The sequence below is a fragment of the Mesocricetus auratus genome, unplaced genomic scaffold (genome assembly GCF_017639785.1).
Source record: "Mesocricetus auratus isolate SY011 unplaced genomic scaffold, BCM_Maur_2.0 Super-Scaffold_100014, whole genome shotgun sequence".
In the NCBI taxonomy this organism is placed as follows: Eukaryota; Metazoa; Chordata; class Mammalia; order Rodentia; family Cricetidae; genus Mesocricetus; species Mesocricetus auratus.
Window position 1 is genome coordinate 37,064,005 of NW_024429197.1, and position 17,904 is coordinate 37,081,908.

At 43.0% G+C, this 17,904-nt stretch overlaps 1 protein-coding gene across 1 annotated transcript; it reads right to left on the bottom strand.

Annotated features, from left to right (window-relative positions):
• Window positions 1-1,591: 1,591 nt before the first annotated feature.
• Window positions 1,592-7,009, bottom strand: LOC110339692 (PRAME family member 6-like). Its single transcript, XM_040757424.1, has 4 exons — window positions 6,900-7,009; window positions 4,862-5,269; window positions 3,866-4,438; window positions 1,592-2,946 (listed from the first exon to the last, which is right to left on the bottom strand). The coding sequence occupies exons 2-4, from the start codon at window positions 5,209-5,211 to the stop codon at window positions 2,475-2,477; spliced, it is 1,395 nt and encodes a 464-aa protein (XP_040613358.1). The 5' UTR covers window positions 5,212-5,269; window positions 6,900-7,009; the 3' UTR covers window positions 1,592-2,474.
• Window positions 7,010-17,904: the final 10,895 nt, after the last annotated feature.

The following is a 17,904-nucleotide window of genomic DNA, read 5'->3' on the forward strand; positions in this document are numbered from 1 at the left end:
GGAGTCCAGACTGAGAGTGCATTCGTCATTGTGGGATGAGCAGCCAAATTCCATTTGTAAGCCAGGGATAAAAACTGATCTACTAACCAAGGCCCCATAGATTGCCTAGGCCTCCTCACTGAAACCCACATTCATGGGGTCTGCTTCAGGCTCATGCTGGATTCCCAGCCATCAGTCTTGTGTTCAAGAGCTCCCCCTTGTTCAGGACATCTATATTTGTGGCTTAAACAAGCCCAGGTTTGACCCCTATGCTCATCAGTCCTCCCTCTCTGTCTCTCGGTTACTTAAATTCAGCTCAGTGTTTAGCTGTCCCTGGTTGTCAGCTTCCCTCAGTCACTGGTTGAAGATTCTGTTTCCCAGACTCTCTGGCAGTGGGAGTGTAGGCTGGCACTCCTCTGGTCAGTGTCTGAAATCCATATAGGAGTGAGTACATACCATGTTTTTCTTTTTGTGACTGGGTTACCTCACTCAGGATGGATTCTTCTAGCACCATCCATTTGCCTGCAAATTTTAAGATTCCACTGTTTTTTTCCTGCTGAATAGTACTCCAAGAGCAATTTTTTTTGGAGACAGGATATCTCTGTAGTCCTGGCTGTCCAGAATACACTCTATAGAAGATGTTGGGCTTGAAATAACAGATACCCATCTGCCTCTGCCGCCCTAGTGCTGGGATTAAAAGAGTTTACCATCATCACCCTGCCTTGTGTAATCTTTCTATTTTTGTTGTACCCTTCCCCCATGCGGGTCTGCTGACCAGCTTGTGACCAGGAGCTTCTAGCAAAAGACATTTTGTCCCTCCTTCCAGTTAAGCCTAAATGTTAATTCCTGTTATGCTCCCATCCTTTACCAGAGAGCCCTGGAAACTTGAGCTCTTTGCCTTGGCAGTTTTCTACCATGCCTGCTACTGATATATAATGCTCTGATCTTGTAACAATAAATGCCATTCTCCTTTGAAGTTTGAGCCTCTGTATTTGTCTTCATTTTAATCCTCAGCCCTTCAACCAGATCATTGAGAAGTCTTTTAGCCCTGTAACCACACCATTTGCTAAATTTCTTGATTTAACAGAAGAATAGAAACTATGATCATGTTGCTGATGTTCTGATACCTCTAGTATCCAGGCGCCAATATAGAAGAACACTGGTTGAGATGGAGCCTAAGAATGCCAAGCGAGCCTCAATCACAAAGAACCTGGCTGCAGTTTCTTCTTCTTTCTGTGGATGAATTGACTTGAAAAGGGTTCAGACCCTCACTATATGAATACCTGATGTGTTCTATTTGCTGTGACTAAGGTGTGTTGTGGGACTCCAGCTTCATAGTTAAAATATGAAACATTTAAAAGAGCAAGAAGATTCCTCATAGTCACTTTAGGCTCCTAGCCTGTGACTGACCACCCTTGTGAGCACAAATGGAACAATAAATTCTTTGTACCTCCACACTTTTCTAGGTGTTAGGAATCAGGGTCTTGTGTTGAAATGCCATCTTCTGGTAGTCACATCACGCCCCAAGGATTGTTCTGTGCAAAGTGTGATAAGCCAGTGTCCTTCACAGTTGGTACACTGTATGACATTAGCAGGCATCACAATGACATGTGGGAAAAGGGGGATTTGGTTTATTAATGAAGACCAATGGAAATACAGAGGAATAAAATTTATCTTAATGCTCTCTGATACAATGAAATAGCTGTCTTGGATACTCTCTTAGCAAATAAGTCAGAACTTACAACCAAACAGTTAACAACCGGGTCTCAGGTCAGTCAGGTTTCTAGGCAAGGCTAATGTTCAAGGGGTGCCCAGCACCTCCTATCTGAGTATCCTGGGATGCAATCTTCTGTGTTTCTCCAAAATCATCTTCAACGGAGACCAGGGCTACACTTCTGTGTTCAGTTTCATAAGTCTATACAAACAATCCACTAAATAGCCATAGGGTGGGAAGTTAAGAGGGGAAAGACAATACCATAAATGACTGCAGTTCATATTGTTGGTGGCAAGCCATGGACGATAAGTCTTTGTGCATACTTCATGTGGTCACAGAACACCTTGCCTATGACCTAATGCTGAGATTAATAACTCAGGACACAAGGGAAGAACATCCAGATTCCTAGTCTGATCATATGTTTAAAACTGTCACATGTGGGCAAGTCAGTGGTGATCCTGTTTTGAGAGAGGCAGAGGTAGAAATGCAAAATTGCCTTTCTGATTGGACAAGACCAGTATCACTGTGCTCCCATTATCCTTGGGTCTATGGTGTGTATACCCTGAACAATATTTTGTTTCCAATACATGACACAGTGTATGAAGTCATGTTTTCTGGGACTCCATGATGCAAATCCAAACATTAGACTTTCATTTCTCAGTATCCAGAAGCAATCTTTTCCTATTTATTGCCAACACTGACAAAGTTTGGCCTCCATGTCATAAACACAGCGCCTACAGCATTCAAGGCAGATGACTGTAGCAAAAGCTATAGTCTTGGGCTACCTTTTGACCAAAAGTATATCCAGGAGCTCAGAACATACTTGAGCAAATTTCTCCACAAGGACAGAACCCAGGGGGTCATAGCACTCTAGAGGGGTGGGGTAGAACTCTACAGTTATTTTTCTTAGATTTGCCACACTCTGTAGAAACTTCTTCAGTGCAGCAGTGGTGAAGTCATTGTCATAGAAATTCACTGTTGTGAGCTGTGTGCACTGACTAAGAGCAGGCAAGAGGGCATTGAGCTCATAGTCCTCCATCCTGCAGTTCACTAACTCCAGGGTCTTCAAAGTCTCTGCTGTATTCTCAAGGAGAACTCGGAGATGTTTGATACCCAACATGGACAATACTAAACCACTGAGATTCAGGTGTTTCAGTTGACAGAGCCCCTGACACTGTGACAAGTATTTAAAGCCTGACTGGGAGAGATGGCAGACAGTGATTGTCAAGGTCTCCAAAGAGCTCTTCATGCATCTAGGGAAATAAAAAGAAATTAGTGCATGTTTTTTTGAGGGCACTAAAAAGTTTGACACTGAGACAGAATTGACCACATATGGAAAGTCAATTTAGCCTCATCCTGGAGGTCAGCACTTGCGATACAACCTTCTGTTGCCTGCTCATATAATTGACTCCTGAGGTATATTTGTAAGCTTGGATAGTCTCACACAACACATTTCCAGCTGCCCATCCTCATTCTGTCAAATAGAACTAGAGTTTGTCACAGCAGGTCAGGAGCTCATACCCAGAGGATCATCACAGAAAGATTCTGGCAGCATCTTGGCATGTGTCCTGCATAGCTACTCTTGTGTTTCTACCCACCAGTCACAGCCTCTATTCCTGATTTCAGTGCTCAACACTTGAAACTGTGAGTCCCTCGCCCCAGCATCAATCATCTTCTATCTACTAAGTCCCAACCTATGCTCATATTATCCTTCCCTCCAGGGGGACTTAGAGCCTGAGACAGGCTCCACCAGAAGAACAAGCTGACCCCTATTCACAGATCAAAGTACAAAGTTCCTTAGCTTCTTATTCAGATGTGGGTACACCCCAGCTCAGGACTTGCTACTCTGCCCTGTTCCCTTCCCATTAGCATAGCCAGGATCTCAAGAACGAAATTCCAGAGCACACTCAGTGTGTCCGACCACCCAATTGACGTGCCGTCAATTCAGCTCTCTAAACATCTCCTACCCCAGCTCTGACTAATAAATGAATTGTCATTGTACTAAGTGACCTCTGTTAAGAAAGATATTAGTCCATATATAGATGTAGATACTGTGTTTAGTTCATCACTGTTAAATCCACAGTGGCAGGGACACCCACTGGGCCCTGTAATGATAGAAATAAAGGAAAATATTTCCTGTCACAGTAGAAACAGCTCTCCAACATTCCTTACCCGAACAACAGCTGCATGAGTCCAGGGGGAAAGTAGATGCCATCCAAGAATAGATGTTTGAGAGAGTTGAGTTTGCAGAACTGAGAGAGAAACTGGGCAGCACACATCTCCTCTGTTTCTGCCAAGCTATTTACAACCGTGTTTGAGTTCAAGAAGATGTGAGTTAGACGGCATTTCCGAAGTCCTGTCATAAGGCCTAGGTGAGGTGCAATGTGACCCAGGAAGGGCAGAACCTGGTTTGTGGATAGCTCCAATTCCTGGATATTGTCTGGCGGGAAAATGTCCAAAACCTCCTTGAGAATCTCTCCAGGAAAGTCACAAATCGTCATCTTCACACAGCACAGCTGCACACAGTGTTTCCTCTGCTGAGCCCACTGCAACAAGCATGTTTGGTCTTCTTTAAGGTGGAACCTGAGGCTAAGGTCAGTGACCACATTCAAATCCCACCTCAGCTTGTTGCATACTCCTGTATTACTTTCTGTCTCTGTTGAGCAGTACCAGTCTCTGCCAGGCCATACATCCCAGAAATCCTGGTTCACATTCCTCAAGTCAAGTACTTGAAGCCTCCAACATCTGTGATGAAAAAGGTACAATTTCATAATGTAAACTAGGACCCCTGTGAGACAGCCTCTGTCCAACTACTATATTGCCAGATCCAATATAACCCTCTCACCTGTCAGGCAAGGACTCTTTGCCTGAATTTCATCTGGAGACCTTTCCTGCTTACCTCCATTCAATTACTCTAGACTTGTGTCTCTTCAGCAATGAGTGCATAAAGGAGAACCAGGGAAAGCTCATCCCACTGTGGCACCATCCACTGTGACCTCTCCTCCACTCCTGTCATTGCATGAACTCTCTACATGAATAGAGCTCCCCAGACCTACAAGTAGATGGCTCCAGAAACTTCTGTCCACTTTGAGCACATTCTCCCTGCCCTTACATGTATCTTACCTATAGCTCAACAACTCCTCTTTCATCAATTTGGGTCTTGGTTACCTTGGATGAAGCTTCTGTGTCTGCAGAATATCTACACCATCCAGAACAGCTTGCAACAACTCCACATCTGGTGTCTTCATCAGGGCCCCCACAGGAAGGTAGCAAAATGGCCAGGCAGCCACCATTTCCTTCAATAGCTCCATGTGCCTACCAGTGTAGCCCTCCTTGAATACTGGTAGGAAGAGATTAATGGGCAGGTACTCCAGAGTAGAGATGGTTGAGGCCTCATTCCTCAGCAGGCTCTGCACTGCCAGCTCTTGGAGTGTGGTTGGGTTGTAGATGCTCATTCTGATAGATCTTGAGTCAGAAAGAACCTTGTAACTCAATGAGAGACATTGTTTTCTACTCATGTTTTGGGAATTCCCACTTCTCACACATTGCAGGAACTAGAGGCTCAGAGTCTTTCGTCTGTGAATAATGGAGAACTCAGTCTGCCTTATTATATACCATCTGGTGGTGTGAAGTCCAAACTTCCAACACTCTCCTCATGTAGAGTCTCTAAAAGCCCCCACACAGACACAAATTTATCATTATCCCCCCAGGTACCTCTCCCACTAGGTACCTACCTCTTCTCTTCTATTTGGAAATATCCAGGAGCATACAGACTGACCAGACCAATGTTATAGGAAAAGACACTGTCCATCTTTCCAGGTGATCAAGAAAATACATAGCTGATATCACACACCCAACCCACCCATATTATGCTTTCACTAAACTGATCACTCTTGAAAAGGAGTGAGGAGAATTTGTGAAATGCCTGTTAGAACATGTACTGATAAAGGCTTTAGAAACAGATGTGGAGATGCTGGGCTTATACTAATTCAGGAAATGAGGTAAAAGATCTTTAAATTAGTTGGGCATTGGTTGCCCACCCCTTTAATCCCAGCACTCATGAGGCACAGGCAAGCAGATCTCTGTGAATTTGAGGCCAGCCTGGGCCACAGAGCAAGTTCCAGGACAACCTCCAAAACAATACAGAGAAACCCTGTCTCGACAAACCAAAAAAAAAAAAAGACTCTTTAAATTCACAAATTCACAGTTATCTAACTGCAAAATCAAACCATGTCTGAAATGCAAGAATTTGTCTTACATTTCAAACACTACAGGAAAGCCATGCTATTGAATGACAGCACTTCTATATTGAGAATCTTAGATGAGAAACCAAGTAAATAGAATCTATATAGACAAAGATTTTCCTGTGATGCATTGGGGTCTAGAGGAAGAAAGGGAATGACACAAACAAGTCTACCGATATTTTTAAAATTATTTTCATTTTAAATAGCTTGTTTTACATGTCAATCCCAGTTCCCTCTCCCTCCCCTCCTCCCATACCCCCCATCCCCCCCAGCCTCCCACCCTATTGCCAATTCCTTCCACATAGGGCATACCTAGAGTCTGTCATTTCACTCCAGGTAGGGTCCAGGCACTCCCCTAAGAGTCCAGGCTGAGAGAGCATCCCTCTTTGTGTTATGCACACACAATGTCTGTTTGTATTCCAGGGATAAATACTAATCCACTGCTCAGGGCCCCATAGGTTGCCCAGGCCTCCTCACTGACTCTCACATTCAGTGGGTCTGGATCACTCCCATTCTGGCCTCCCAGCTGTCTGTCTGGGGTCCAAGAGCTCGCCCCTGTTCAGATCAGCTGTCTCTGCTGGTTTTGTCAGCCCATTCTTTGCCAATGTCTACCAGTATTTTTAAGTTTTGTTTTCACTTACATGTGGAATATATTACAAGAGGATACATACTAACTCCAATTTGATAATGAGCCTAGAAATCTGGACAAAGCCAGTGAATCAATCTAGGGTACAAGAACAATCTTTTCTATTTTGACCCTGTCTCTAAAAACTCAAATGAGCCTAAGACACTAACATGTAAATTCCTGTGTAATGATCATTTATCATTAAAACCAAAGTACACTAATGTAAACATATTAAATTGTGTCCTTTGAATTTCAAAGCCATTATTTGGAAATCACTCAGATGGTGATAAGGCTAGACCATCAATACTAGGTCTTCTGATGAGTGTGGGTGACTTACCTGATATGGACACAGAGTATGGACCTCCTATTGCAAGCAGTGTCAAACAAAGGCTTTAGGCTCAGGACTCCTCAGCACAGCCAATCAGTGACTCCAGGCTTCAGGACTCTGAGATTCTACCAGGTCCCCTCTTCCCATTTTATATACCTCCCAACTCACTCCTCCCATGAAGCCCCACCCCTCTACAAAAACGCCTACCAGATTGGTCCACTTAATCTTGTTAAGGATTTATTATCTTTTACAGCAGATGGATTGAATCTGACCTATCCTGTGAAAACAAAAACATTAAATCCAAAAGTCAATATTCAAACTGTGGATAGAATTACTTATTTTATGTCGATTTTCATGCACATGTAGATATATATGTATACATATATAAACTAATATACATATATATGCATACATATATATGTGTGTGTGTGCGTGAGAGTGATTTCAGTGCCTATGTGTGTATTATAGTATGTCAGGGTATTTGAACATGTAGGGAGTTTCATGGTAACAAAAGACTACAATATTAGCTTTTGTCTCAAAACAACAAAATAAAAACCAAACACAAAACTGAAACACACCCCATGAATATGTTGCAGATGAGAAAGAGTGATATATGTGTTGGAAACTGAAGTCCTCCCTGTCAAGAAGCTTAGTTGGGATGATGACTTTATCAAGGACTTTAAATCATCAAGAGTAAAATGGACACTTTATCTCAAAGTGAAAATCAACAGCAAAGCATGAAGGGATGGAGATAAAACAAACACTAATCTTTAATTCCCTTGTATTATCCTGGATGGGGTACATACTCTGCATCTTGGCACTCTAGAAGTTGAGGCAGGAGGATTTCTGTGAGTTTCAGGCCAACCTGATCCCCACAGTGAGTAACTGACAAATAACAACATCAAATTCGAAACAGAAAACAGTCATGGTTTTCTTGAAGAAAACAGTAGAAACCAAGTGCCTCAAATGGTCTTTTAGTACAAATCCCTTACCCAGCAACCCCTTATGGGCACTTTCTCCTAGCGTGAAGACCTGAATTTGATGTGTGGAATCCAGTAGTACAGACTCCTGATTGTTTCCTCTGAACTCCACACATGGGCACCATGGCAAATGCCTCCACACCTATAATTAATTTATTAATGATTTAATGAAGATTGCCTGAAGAATCAAAATTCAAAGCCAGCCATACTAGATAGCTGTAGAATCTGGGCAGAGTTGCCACACACCTTTAATCCCTGAACTCCGGAGACAAAGACAATTGCGTCTCTGTGAGTGACAGGCGACGCAGGACTACACAAATTTGAGTTAATCTCAAAGAGAAACAGCTCACATAACATGACCTCAGCACTTGGAATCACAGGCCTTTAATCCCAGTCATAGACAGTTACCAAAAGTAAAGAGTCTCAGGTGGAGACTTAGTCTCAATCCATTTGGATGAGAGGCAGCAGTCTGAGGCTTGGAGGAGAGATCCTGGAGACAGGATCAGCCTTCAGCCTGAGATAGAAGTAAGACCTAGTGGCTTGGCTTCTTTGCTTCTCTGGCCATCCACTTGAAGCTTGACTCCAATATCTGTGTCTGGATCTTTTTTGTTTGTATGTTTGTTTTTCAAGACTGGGTTTCACTGTATTATTTGTAGGCTGTACTGGAACTTGCTCTGTAGACCAGGCTGGCCTCGAACTCTCAGAGATCTACCTGGCTCTGCCTTGTGAGTGCTGGGATTAAAGGTGTGTGCCACCAATACCCAGCTGTCTCTGGATCTTATATTTATTCTTGTTACATTGAATTTCCTTTCCCAACAGGAGGGAAGCTCTAGGGTGGGACTGGTCTCTAAGACATCTGCTGGGCACATGTGCATGACTGTCACCTCCACAGTCATGGGGAGAGGGCTGTAGTATCAGAGTTTGATGTCACTCCTGATATAAGTAGGCTCCAGGAGATAAGAAGGGTTTTGGTCTTTTTTGATGAGGGTCAATGTTGCGTCGCCAGCCCCCATACCCATCACATAGCTATCGGATGATCCTGTATTGGTGGAACAGTGGCCCTTACCAGCAGAGAAATTAAGGGCGGCACACCAGCTATTTCAAGAACAATTGGAGGCAGGTCATTTGGTTCCTTCCACAACCCCTTGGAATACCCTGATATTTGTAATTAAAAAATCTTCAGGGAAATGGAGGTTACTACAAGACTTGAGGGCTGTGAATGGGACCATGCAGCCTATGGGGGCTCTCCAGCCTGGTTTGCCCATGCCTGTGGCCATTCATAGAGACTGGCATTTGATTGACATTGATTTGAAGGATTGCTTCTTTTCTATTCCCTTGCATTCTCAAGATAGTCCTTGGTTTGCGTTTAGCCTTCCTGCGATTAATTTTAGGGAGCCTGCCCTTTGCTTCTAATGGGTGGTGCTCCCCCAAGGGATGGCTAATAGTCCAACTATATGCCAGATTTATGTAGCTGCCTGTTTAGATCCCCTCAGACGTAAGTTCCCTGATCTTTACATTATCCACTACATGGATGATATTCTTTTGGCCACGGCCGAGGAAAGACAATGTTACATAGCCTTTGCAGAGCTACAGGAGTTTCTGGAGGCCCGCAGATTTATTTTGGCTCCTGAAAAGACCTAAAAGAGACCCCCTTATACTTATTTGGGTCATCAAATTCAACAAAATGGCCTCCGGCCACAAAGACTCCAGATCGATTGTTCAAATTTAAAAATGCTTCATGATTGGCAGAGATTTTTGGGAGAGGTGCAGTGGTTTTGCCCTTCTCTTTCTATTAAAACAGGGGCTCTTAAATCCCATTATGATATTCTTCCTGGGGATCCTGCTCCAACTTCTCCTAGACAGATTACCCCAGAGGCCACGGAAGCCCTACAATTGTTAAAAAGTATAGAGCAAGCCCACTTTCGGTGTATAGATTATGGGCAGCCCCTTGTTCTGGTTGTACTTTCATCTAGCTTTTTGCCCACTGCCGTGTTTTGGCAGACTTGTCCTATTTATTGGATACATTTGTCAACCTCCCCTAAGAAGGTAGTGACCCCTTACTATGATCTGATTTTACAAATGTTGTGGAAGGTGCACAAGTTTAGCATTCAAACCTTTGGAATGAGTCCTGATAATATTATCCTTCCTTATGGTAAGGAGGAGGTAAAACATCTACAGATCTTCCATGATGGGTGGACCCTGTTTATTACATCTACAGGTGCCCAGTTTGACAACCATTATCCCAATAGTCCCTTGATGCCTTTTTTTTTAACAACACCCTGTGATTTTTCCCAAGATTTTAAAGGAGAACCCTCTAGTTGGAGCTCGCTCAGTCTTTACAGACGGCTCCTCCAAGGGTTTCGAGGTGGTGGTTTCTTCTCAGGTGCAGAAGAGGGTACCCATAGGGCAGATGTCAGCACAAGCCGCCGAGTTGTTTGCTTGCTTGATGGCTTTCCAAATGTTTGAGGGAGAGCCCTTTAATTTATATACTGATAGTGTTTATGTTGCCAACATTGTTAGACCTTTAGAAACTTCTCCATATGTTCTTCCAACCTCCCAGGTTCATTCTTTATTAGTTCAGCTCCAACATCTTATTTGGCAGCGCATCTACCCTGCTTATGTGGGATTTATTCGTGCACATACTAACCTTCCAGGACCCCTTGCCCAGTGCAATCAAATTGCTGACTCCTTGACCCGCCCTAGGGTCTTATTTATTCAGGAGCAGCTTGCCCACCAGCTCCATGAATGGTATCATTTAAATGCCCGCTCCATTAAATTTCACACTGGGTGCCCCTTATCCATAGCTACACAGATTACCTCTCAGTGCCCTGATTGTGCCCCGATATTAATTCTCACAGTGAGGGGGTAAATCCCCAGGGCCTCAGGGCCAACCATCTCTGGCAAATGGATGTCACTCACCTACCACAGGCAGGAAAATTAAAATTCATGCATGTCTCAGTGGATATGTATTCTAAACTGATTTTTGCCTCCCTCCACTCAGGAGAGAAGATTAAAGATGTTATTTCTCATTTCCTGCAGGCCTTTGCCTACATGGGTGTTCCTGATGCCCTAAAAACAGACAATGGCTCTGCCTATGCCAGCAATCGCTTTGCTGCCTTTTGCAGGGAACATCACATTGTCCATTCTTTTGGTATTCCTCACAACCCCACCGGACAGGCCATTGTGGAGCGCACCCATGCCACTCTCAAACAGTATTTTAAGAAAATAAAAAAGGGGGAGTATGTTACCTCCCCCAATATTCAGTTATCCACCATATTTTACATTTTAAAGTTTTTTGACCATAGACCGTAATAATTTGTCTGCTATGGAGAGACAATGGAACAAACCCTCCCAGTCTTTGGGATGGGTCAGATGGAAGGATTTGATTACAGGAAAATGGCAGCCACCCACTCCCCTACTAGCTAGGGTCCGAGGGGCACCCAGTCTCGAAAAAAAATGGGTGAATCAAAAACAAAAACATTGGTAACAGTAAATGAGGTACTGGTATTAAGTAATGAAAAAGAAAAAGACAAAGGTATATGGAACGGAAAAATTTGTTTGCATTTAAGTTCTATTTTGTGAATCATCTCTAAAAACTTTTGGCCAAAAGCCTGGCCTCTCCACCTTGCATCTACGGAGTTACCAGGGGTAGATACAGCTGTACCCCATGACTGTAGCTCAAATGGTGGAATGATGAAGAGCATACAGGACTTTTTACCCTTTTTAGTTCAAGGATTGGCTGGAGTTGTTCTTTTACATACATTTCAATTAAGGAAGCTTCATTTCAACAGACTAATTATGACCTATGGAAAAAGGATGACTGAAAGATTCATGTATGTTCTGAATGTATGGTGTGGCCACACCGGTATGTATTAAATGTGATTGTGAATGTGTGAGTGTGAACTGCTTATATGATTAAAAGGATACTTAAATCCCCTCAAAAATAGTTAAAAAGCTGCCTAGATTGCTTTATATAGAGCCAAAAGGAACATCCAGCCAGTCTGTTAATGTTTTAACAGAAAAATTTAAGATACAAATGAGGCCTTGTCAGCTAGTGAGTGCTCTACAGGTTAGATTGTGAAAGACTGCTCACAGATTTCAAATAATTTTCAAAAGTTATTTGGACACAGTATAGTTTACAATCATTGAGTGATTTTCAGAAGTTTTTGGGAAATATTTAGTGGATATGTCCTTTTTAATGGACATCTACAAATAATCTATGTAGTGATCCCAATTTACCTAGATAGTTAACCAATGAGGGTAGACACATCCTTCTACTGTTATGGTCCAGCTTCAACAGTTCAAAAAATTTTTTTAGAAAATAGAAAAGGGGGAATAATGTCCCCAGTCCCCACATGATTCATCAAATGATACACTCCTCATTTAAAAATTTTATAATGTGAATGCCAGTGAGCTTCAGACAGATTCTGGCATGATGGAACTTGAGCAACCATTGCTCAGGTCAAATGAAGACTTCCATGCACTAGGCAGTAGAGAAGACCCTAATTTGGGGTCGAGGGCATGTTTGTGTTTTCTTTCTTTTTTGTGGGGCGTTTTTCGAGACAGGGTTTGTCTTTATTGTTTTTGAGGCTGTTGGTCCAGCCTGGCCTCGAACTCACAGAGATCTGCCTGCCTCTGCCTCCCGAGTGCTGGGATTAAAGGCTTGCGCCACCACCGCCCGGCTATGTTTGTGTTTTCTTGCAGGGAAAGAATAAAGCTTCGGCAGCTGTCAGACCGTTTAGTGAGATGCATGGAGCAGAGGAAAACTGGACCTGAGACAATGGGAGACTACCTAAGTCAGTTTGAATGAGATCTCCTAAATCAGTGTTCCTGACCCTTGATGTCATCGAATCTACAGCCCAAGAAAGAAAGAAAACAGTCGGTTCGAGATTTCCAGTTTCTCAACAGACCTGCTGCATCCACCTTCCGGACCCGTGAGTTTTCATCCTGAAGCCAACAGAGAACTGGAAAGACTAACTGTCTGCCCTTGGCACACCTTGAAACAACAGAATTCATTTTGCCAGTTTTCCCTTTAGGGGAAAAAAGGACCCATTTAAAACATTTGGACATTGGTATGGACTGTGATAAGTGACAAAAGCCTCTTTTCAGTGTTTGAACAGGACATGGTTACTTGAAATATCAGAGTTGGTGGTTCCTGTTTCTGGAATCACGCCTATGCCAGTGTATTTTCTGGAGAAATGCAACTTGTCCTAATGAGACAAAAAGGAGACTTTGACTCAAGTTGCATTCAGCTGAGGCTACTGACATTAAATCAATAAACTGCATCACTACAGGAACAAATTGGTGCTCTGTGGATAGTGCAACAAGCCTATTGTTCATATTTTTTATAATGCTACATGTGTAACATCAATGATTGTACCTAATGTATCTGTGCAAGTGCACTTTTTAATGCTTTCCTGAGCAGATCTTGGAACGATCTTGTAAACTTTATCAAATTGTAAATGTAAATCACATGCGGGTTACCCTTGTAACAGAATGTAAATCACGTGCGGGTTACCCTTGTAAGAGACAAAGGCTGGTTGAATTTTATGGCCCAGATCTGGTGATGGGTATGGTGATGGAGAGGCACTATGTCAATGGTGGTTCTTGAAATGTTGGCAGTGGCAGTAGGCATTCTGGCTTTATGCCAAGCTCAAAAGTGCCTTGTTCCAGAGGCAAGAGATCCGTTACCAAGTGTTGCTTAGATTAGCCCATGGCAATCCCGATAGACATGAAGATTGGTTACACATGATTTAAGGATGAGGTCATCCTGTTGACGGTCAACCTGTGGGGAAGACCCCTCCCACCTAAGACAGGGGTTCAAGGTCCCCCAAAGACGGGCAAGGGAGGGTGACCCTACTTGACCGAAGCCAGGAGTGCCTCATTAGAAAATAAAAAGGGGTGAATTATCGGAACACCAGACCTTGAGAAGAGACCCACTTCCCCATTGGCCTGGGAGTAGGCAGCTGTAAGACAATGTGTACTAAAAACATGTTTACTAAAAACAATACAATGCCCGGGGCAATAAGTTCATGGAAAAGACTTGCCCATGGGAACCACCCTGACCTCGACCTTGTCCAAAGACTAACCGCCTCTTCTGACATGCCTAGATCATGCCCGGCTATTCACCCATTTTTAATCTATTCTTCGGCCCAGGATATTCCCTCATGCAAAAAGCCTTAAGATTTACACAATCCACCCTCCTATTGAGGGCAATCTCTGGGTTCCCCTTTTTCCTGACCTTAGTGTAATGCTAAGGCCCAGAGATTTAATCCAATCCCCCCTCCAACTGAGGGTGATCTCTCAGGGTCCCTTACTTTCCTGACCTTTGTCAGGCGAAGGCCTTGAGATTTAATCCAATCCACCCTCCAACTGAGGGCCGTCTCTCAGGTTCCCCTTACTTTCCTGACCTTTGTCAGGCGAAGGCCTGGAGATTTAATCTGGCGCCCCTAGCTTGGGACCCCTTTTTAACACATCCACATAGCCTTACTGGCTAGCCTTTTAGATCTCTCAGTTCCCCTTTACTTTCCTGACCTCAGTGGATCTGGCAAAAGACTGGAGATTTTTTATTTTATTTCTTATTTTACCTTTTTTTTTTCATTTCCTTTTTGAGACTGGGTTTCTCTCTATCCTTTTGGAGGCTGTCATGGAACTTGCTCTATAGACCAGGATGGCCTCATTCCTTCCTATCTCTGCCTCCCAAGTGTTGGGATTAAAGGCTTATGCCACCAACACTTGGCTCTCTGAATATCATAGCAAACATCCTCCCAATCTGGGACATTTAAGCCTTCCCCACTAATGAACCATGGGCTCCCTCGTTCAATCCATTTTTAAAAGCCTGCCATGGTTGTAGTCCCCTGTTCTTCAAGCAACTTTTTTATGTGATACTGTAATTTAAACTTCCAGGGACTATTTCCCATTGTTTCTTTTCCTATTTTCCTACATCTGTTCCTGGCTGGCAAAAGGGACGACCCCGTCCACTTACCTCACTTTCACGATCTCGGGGGGACCTCCAATTGTCACGTCAGCTGCGCAGCCTGTGTCCGAGAACGTGTGGAGGGTGTAGGGGATTGACAACACAGAGACTCGTTCAACGATGTAAAGAAAACTTTAAGCAGGCCCCAAAAGGCTCAAGAAAACTTCCTAAGAAAGGCTCCCTCCAGAGAAGCTTCTGTTCTCTCCTCTCCCTGACTGGTTCTGCTCTGACACCAAAAACTGATCTGGGTGTGCCAGAATAGGCAGTTAGTCTTTGGACAAGGTCGAGGCCAGGGTGGTTTCCGTGGGCAAGCCTTTTCCAGGAAATTACTGCCCCGGGCATTGTATTGTTTTTAGTAAACATGCTTTTAGTAAACATTGTCTTACAGCTGCCTACTCCCAGGACAAAGTGAAAGTGGGTCTCTGCTCAAGGTCTGTTGTCCCCACACTGGAGGGAGCCTTTCTTAGGAAGTTTTCTTGAACATTTTTGGGGCCTGCTTAAAGTTTTCTTTACATCTTTGAATGAGTCTCTGTGTTGTTAATCCTCGACACCCTCCCCACATGCTCGGACACAGGCTGCGTGGCTGACGTGGCACAAACAAACAAACATCTTTTTTGCTATGGACAGGACAGGATAAGAGCTACACTAATCTATAATATGAGGATGGGTTCTTAGAGAACAGGTGGCCTTATGCTGGCATAGAATTGGGACAGTAGTAGGTTCTCCTGTGAGGTACATAATCACTAGCCACTGGGAGTTGCCTAGCTTTCTACCACCAGACAAATTCTCCACCCCATTTAGAAGACTAGAAGTCCAATTAGATAGCTGTCGGTCACCCCTGAAATATGAGTGTCATTATTGTCCCCTTGGGTCTGTCTTGACATATCTTGTCTTGTCATAGTAGTTCCTAGACTTCACAGACCGGTAGGACTTTTAATTGCATTTCTTCCTAGCAGCTTGCACAGCAGCTTTTACACAGGACTTGCAGATAAGTTCCAGCTTCATTCCTACTAGTACTTTGTCCCAAGTATGTGGTGCCTACAGCAGAAAGTCTTACTCTCAAGTTCTGGGATGCAACTGAGGGCAATGGCAATGGCTCCTGTGGTCTGGACAGCACTGACATTGCATGCATTGTATGAGTACAGACAAACATACTCAAGAGATTAAAAGACAAAATCGTTGGAAACACCTGTAATAGAGATAGTTTAACTTCTTTTTCTATATGGTTCCCTTTATTTTCCTTCTCCTGCCTTATTGCTCCAGCTAGTCCTTCAAGCACAATATTGAAAAGGAATGGTGATACTGAACATCCTTGTCTACTCCCTGAATTCAGTGGAATTGCTTCAAGTTTCTCTCCATTTAACATGGCAATGCCTTGGGGTTTCTCATACAGAGCTTTGATTGTGTTCAAGTCTGTTTCCTATCCCACTAACTTTCTGGACTTTTATCAAGGTATGCTGGATTTTTAGAAGGCTATTTCTGCTTCTGTTGATTTAATTCAAGGGGGATAGAGAGATGGCTCAGTGGGCAAGAGCACTGGTTATTGCGCCAGAGGACCCAGGTTCAATTCCTAGAACCAACATGGCAGCATATACCTGATTGTAACTCCAGTTCAAGGCCTTCTGACACACTCTATCTTGTTGATTTTCTCAAAGAACCAATTTTTCGTAGCATTGATTCTTTGTATTGTTTTCCTAGTTTCTATTTTATTGATTTCTGCCCACAATTTGATTATTTCCTGGCGTCGACTCCTCCTGGGGTAGCTTGCTTCTTTGTGTTCTAGAGCTTTCAGCTGTGCTGTTAATTCTCTAGTATAACTATTCTCCAGTTTCTCCATGTGGGCACTTATTGCTATAAACTTACGCCGTAGCACTGCTTTCAATGTGTCCCATAGGCTTGGGTACATTTTGTCTTCATTCTCATTGGATTCTAGGAAGCCTTTAATTTCTTTTTTTACTTCTTCTTTGACCAAGGAATGGTACAGTTGTGCATTATTCAATCTCCATGAGTTTGTAGGTTTTCTGCAATTTGTGTTGTTGTTGATTTCCAATTTTAAAGTATGGTGGTCTGATAAGATGCATGGAGTTATTCCAATTTTTTTGTAGCTGCAGAGGTTTGATATGTTGCCAAGTATGTGGTCGAATTTTGAGAAGGTTCCATGTGGTGGTGTGAAGAAGGTATATTCTTTTTTATGTGGATGAAATGTTCTATAGATATCTGTTAATCCCAGTTGGGTCATAACTTCTATTAGACCCTTTGCTTCTTTGTTGTGTTTCTGTCTTGTATTCCTGTCTAGTGGTAAGATTGGTGTGTTGAAATCTTCCACTATAAATGTGTGGGGCTTTATATGTGATTTAAGTTTTAGTAATGTTTCTTTTACGAATGTGGATGACTTTGTATTTGGGGCATAGATGTTAAGGATAGACACTTCATCTTGGTGGATTTCACCTGTGATGAGTCTATAATGACCTCCTTCATCTCTTTGGTTGATTTTATCTTAAAGTCTAGTTTGTTAGATATTAGGATTGCTAACCCTGCTTGTTTATTGGGTCCATTTGATTGGAAAATGTTTTCCCAACTTTTAACTCTCAGGTAATGTCTGTATTTGAGGGTGAGGTGTGTTTCTTGTATGCAGCAGAAGGAAGGGTTCTGTCTTCGAATCCATTCTGCTAGCCTGTGTCTTTTTATGGGTGAGTTAAGGCCATTAATGTTGAGGGATATTAATGAACATTGATTGCTCATCCTTCGATTTGCAATGGTTGTTGGTGGTGGAATTATGTGTGGAATTTCACCCTTTTGTTCTTTTGGTTGTTGGTAGAGAGGGATTCTCTAATGCCTATGTTTTTCTGGTTGTAGTTAACTTCCTTGGGTTGTAGTTTTCCTTCCACAACTTTCTGTAGGCCTAGGTTAGTGGATACATATTGCTTGAATCTAGTTTTGTCACGGAATATCCTGTTTTCTCCATCTATAGTGATTGAGAGTTTGCCGGGTATAGTATTCTGGGCTGGCATCCATGGTCTCTTAGTGTTGGTAGAATATCTATCCAGGACATTCTGTC

Bases quoted from the DNA above. Each gene is read 5' to 3' on its own strand.
- LOC110339692 (XM_040757424.1), bottom strand. From the start codon at position 5,211: ATGAGTAGAAAACAATGTCTCTCATTGAGTTACAAGGTTCTTTCTGAC. The intron at 4,439-4,861 runs GTAACCAAGACC...TTTTCATCACAG, and splicing joins ACACAGAAGCTTCATCCAAG to ATGTTGGAGGCTTCAAGTAC. The intron at 2,947-3,865 runs GTAAGGAATGTT...TTATTTCCCTAG, and splicing joins CTCATGCAGCTGTTGTTCGG to ATGCATGAAGAGCTCTTTGG.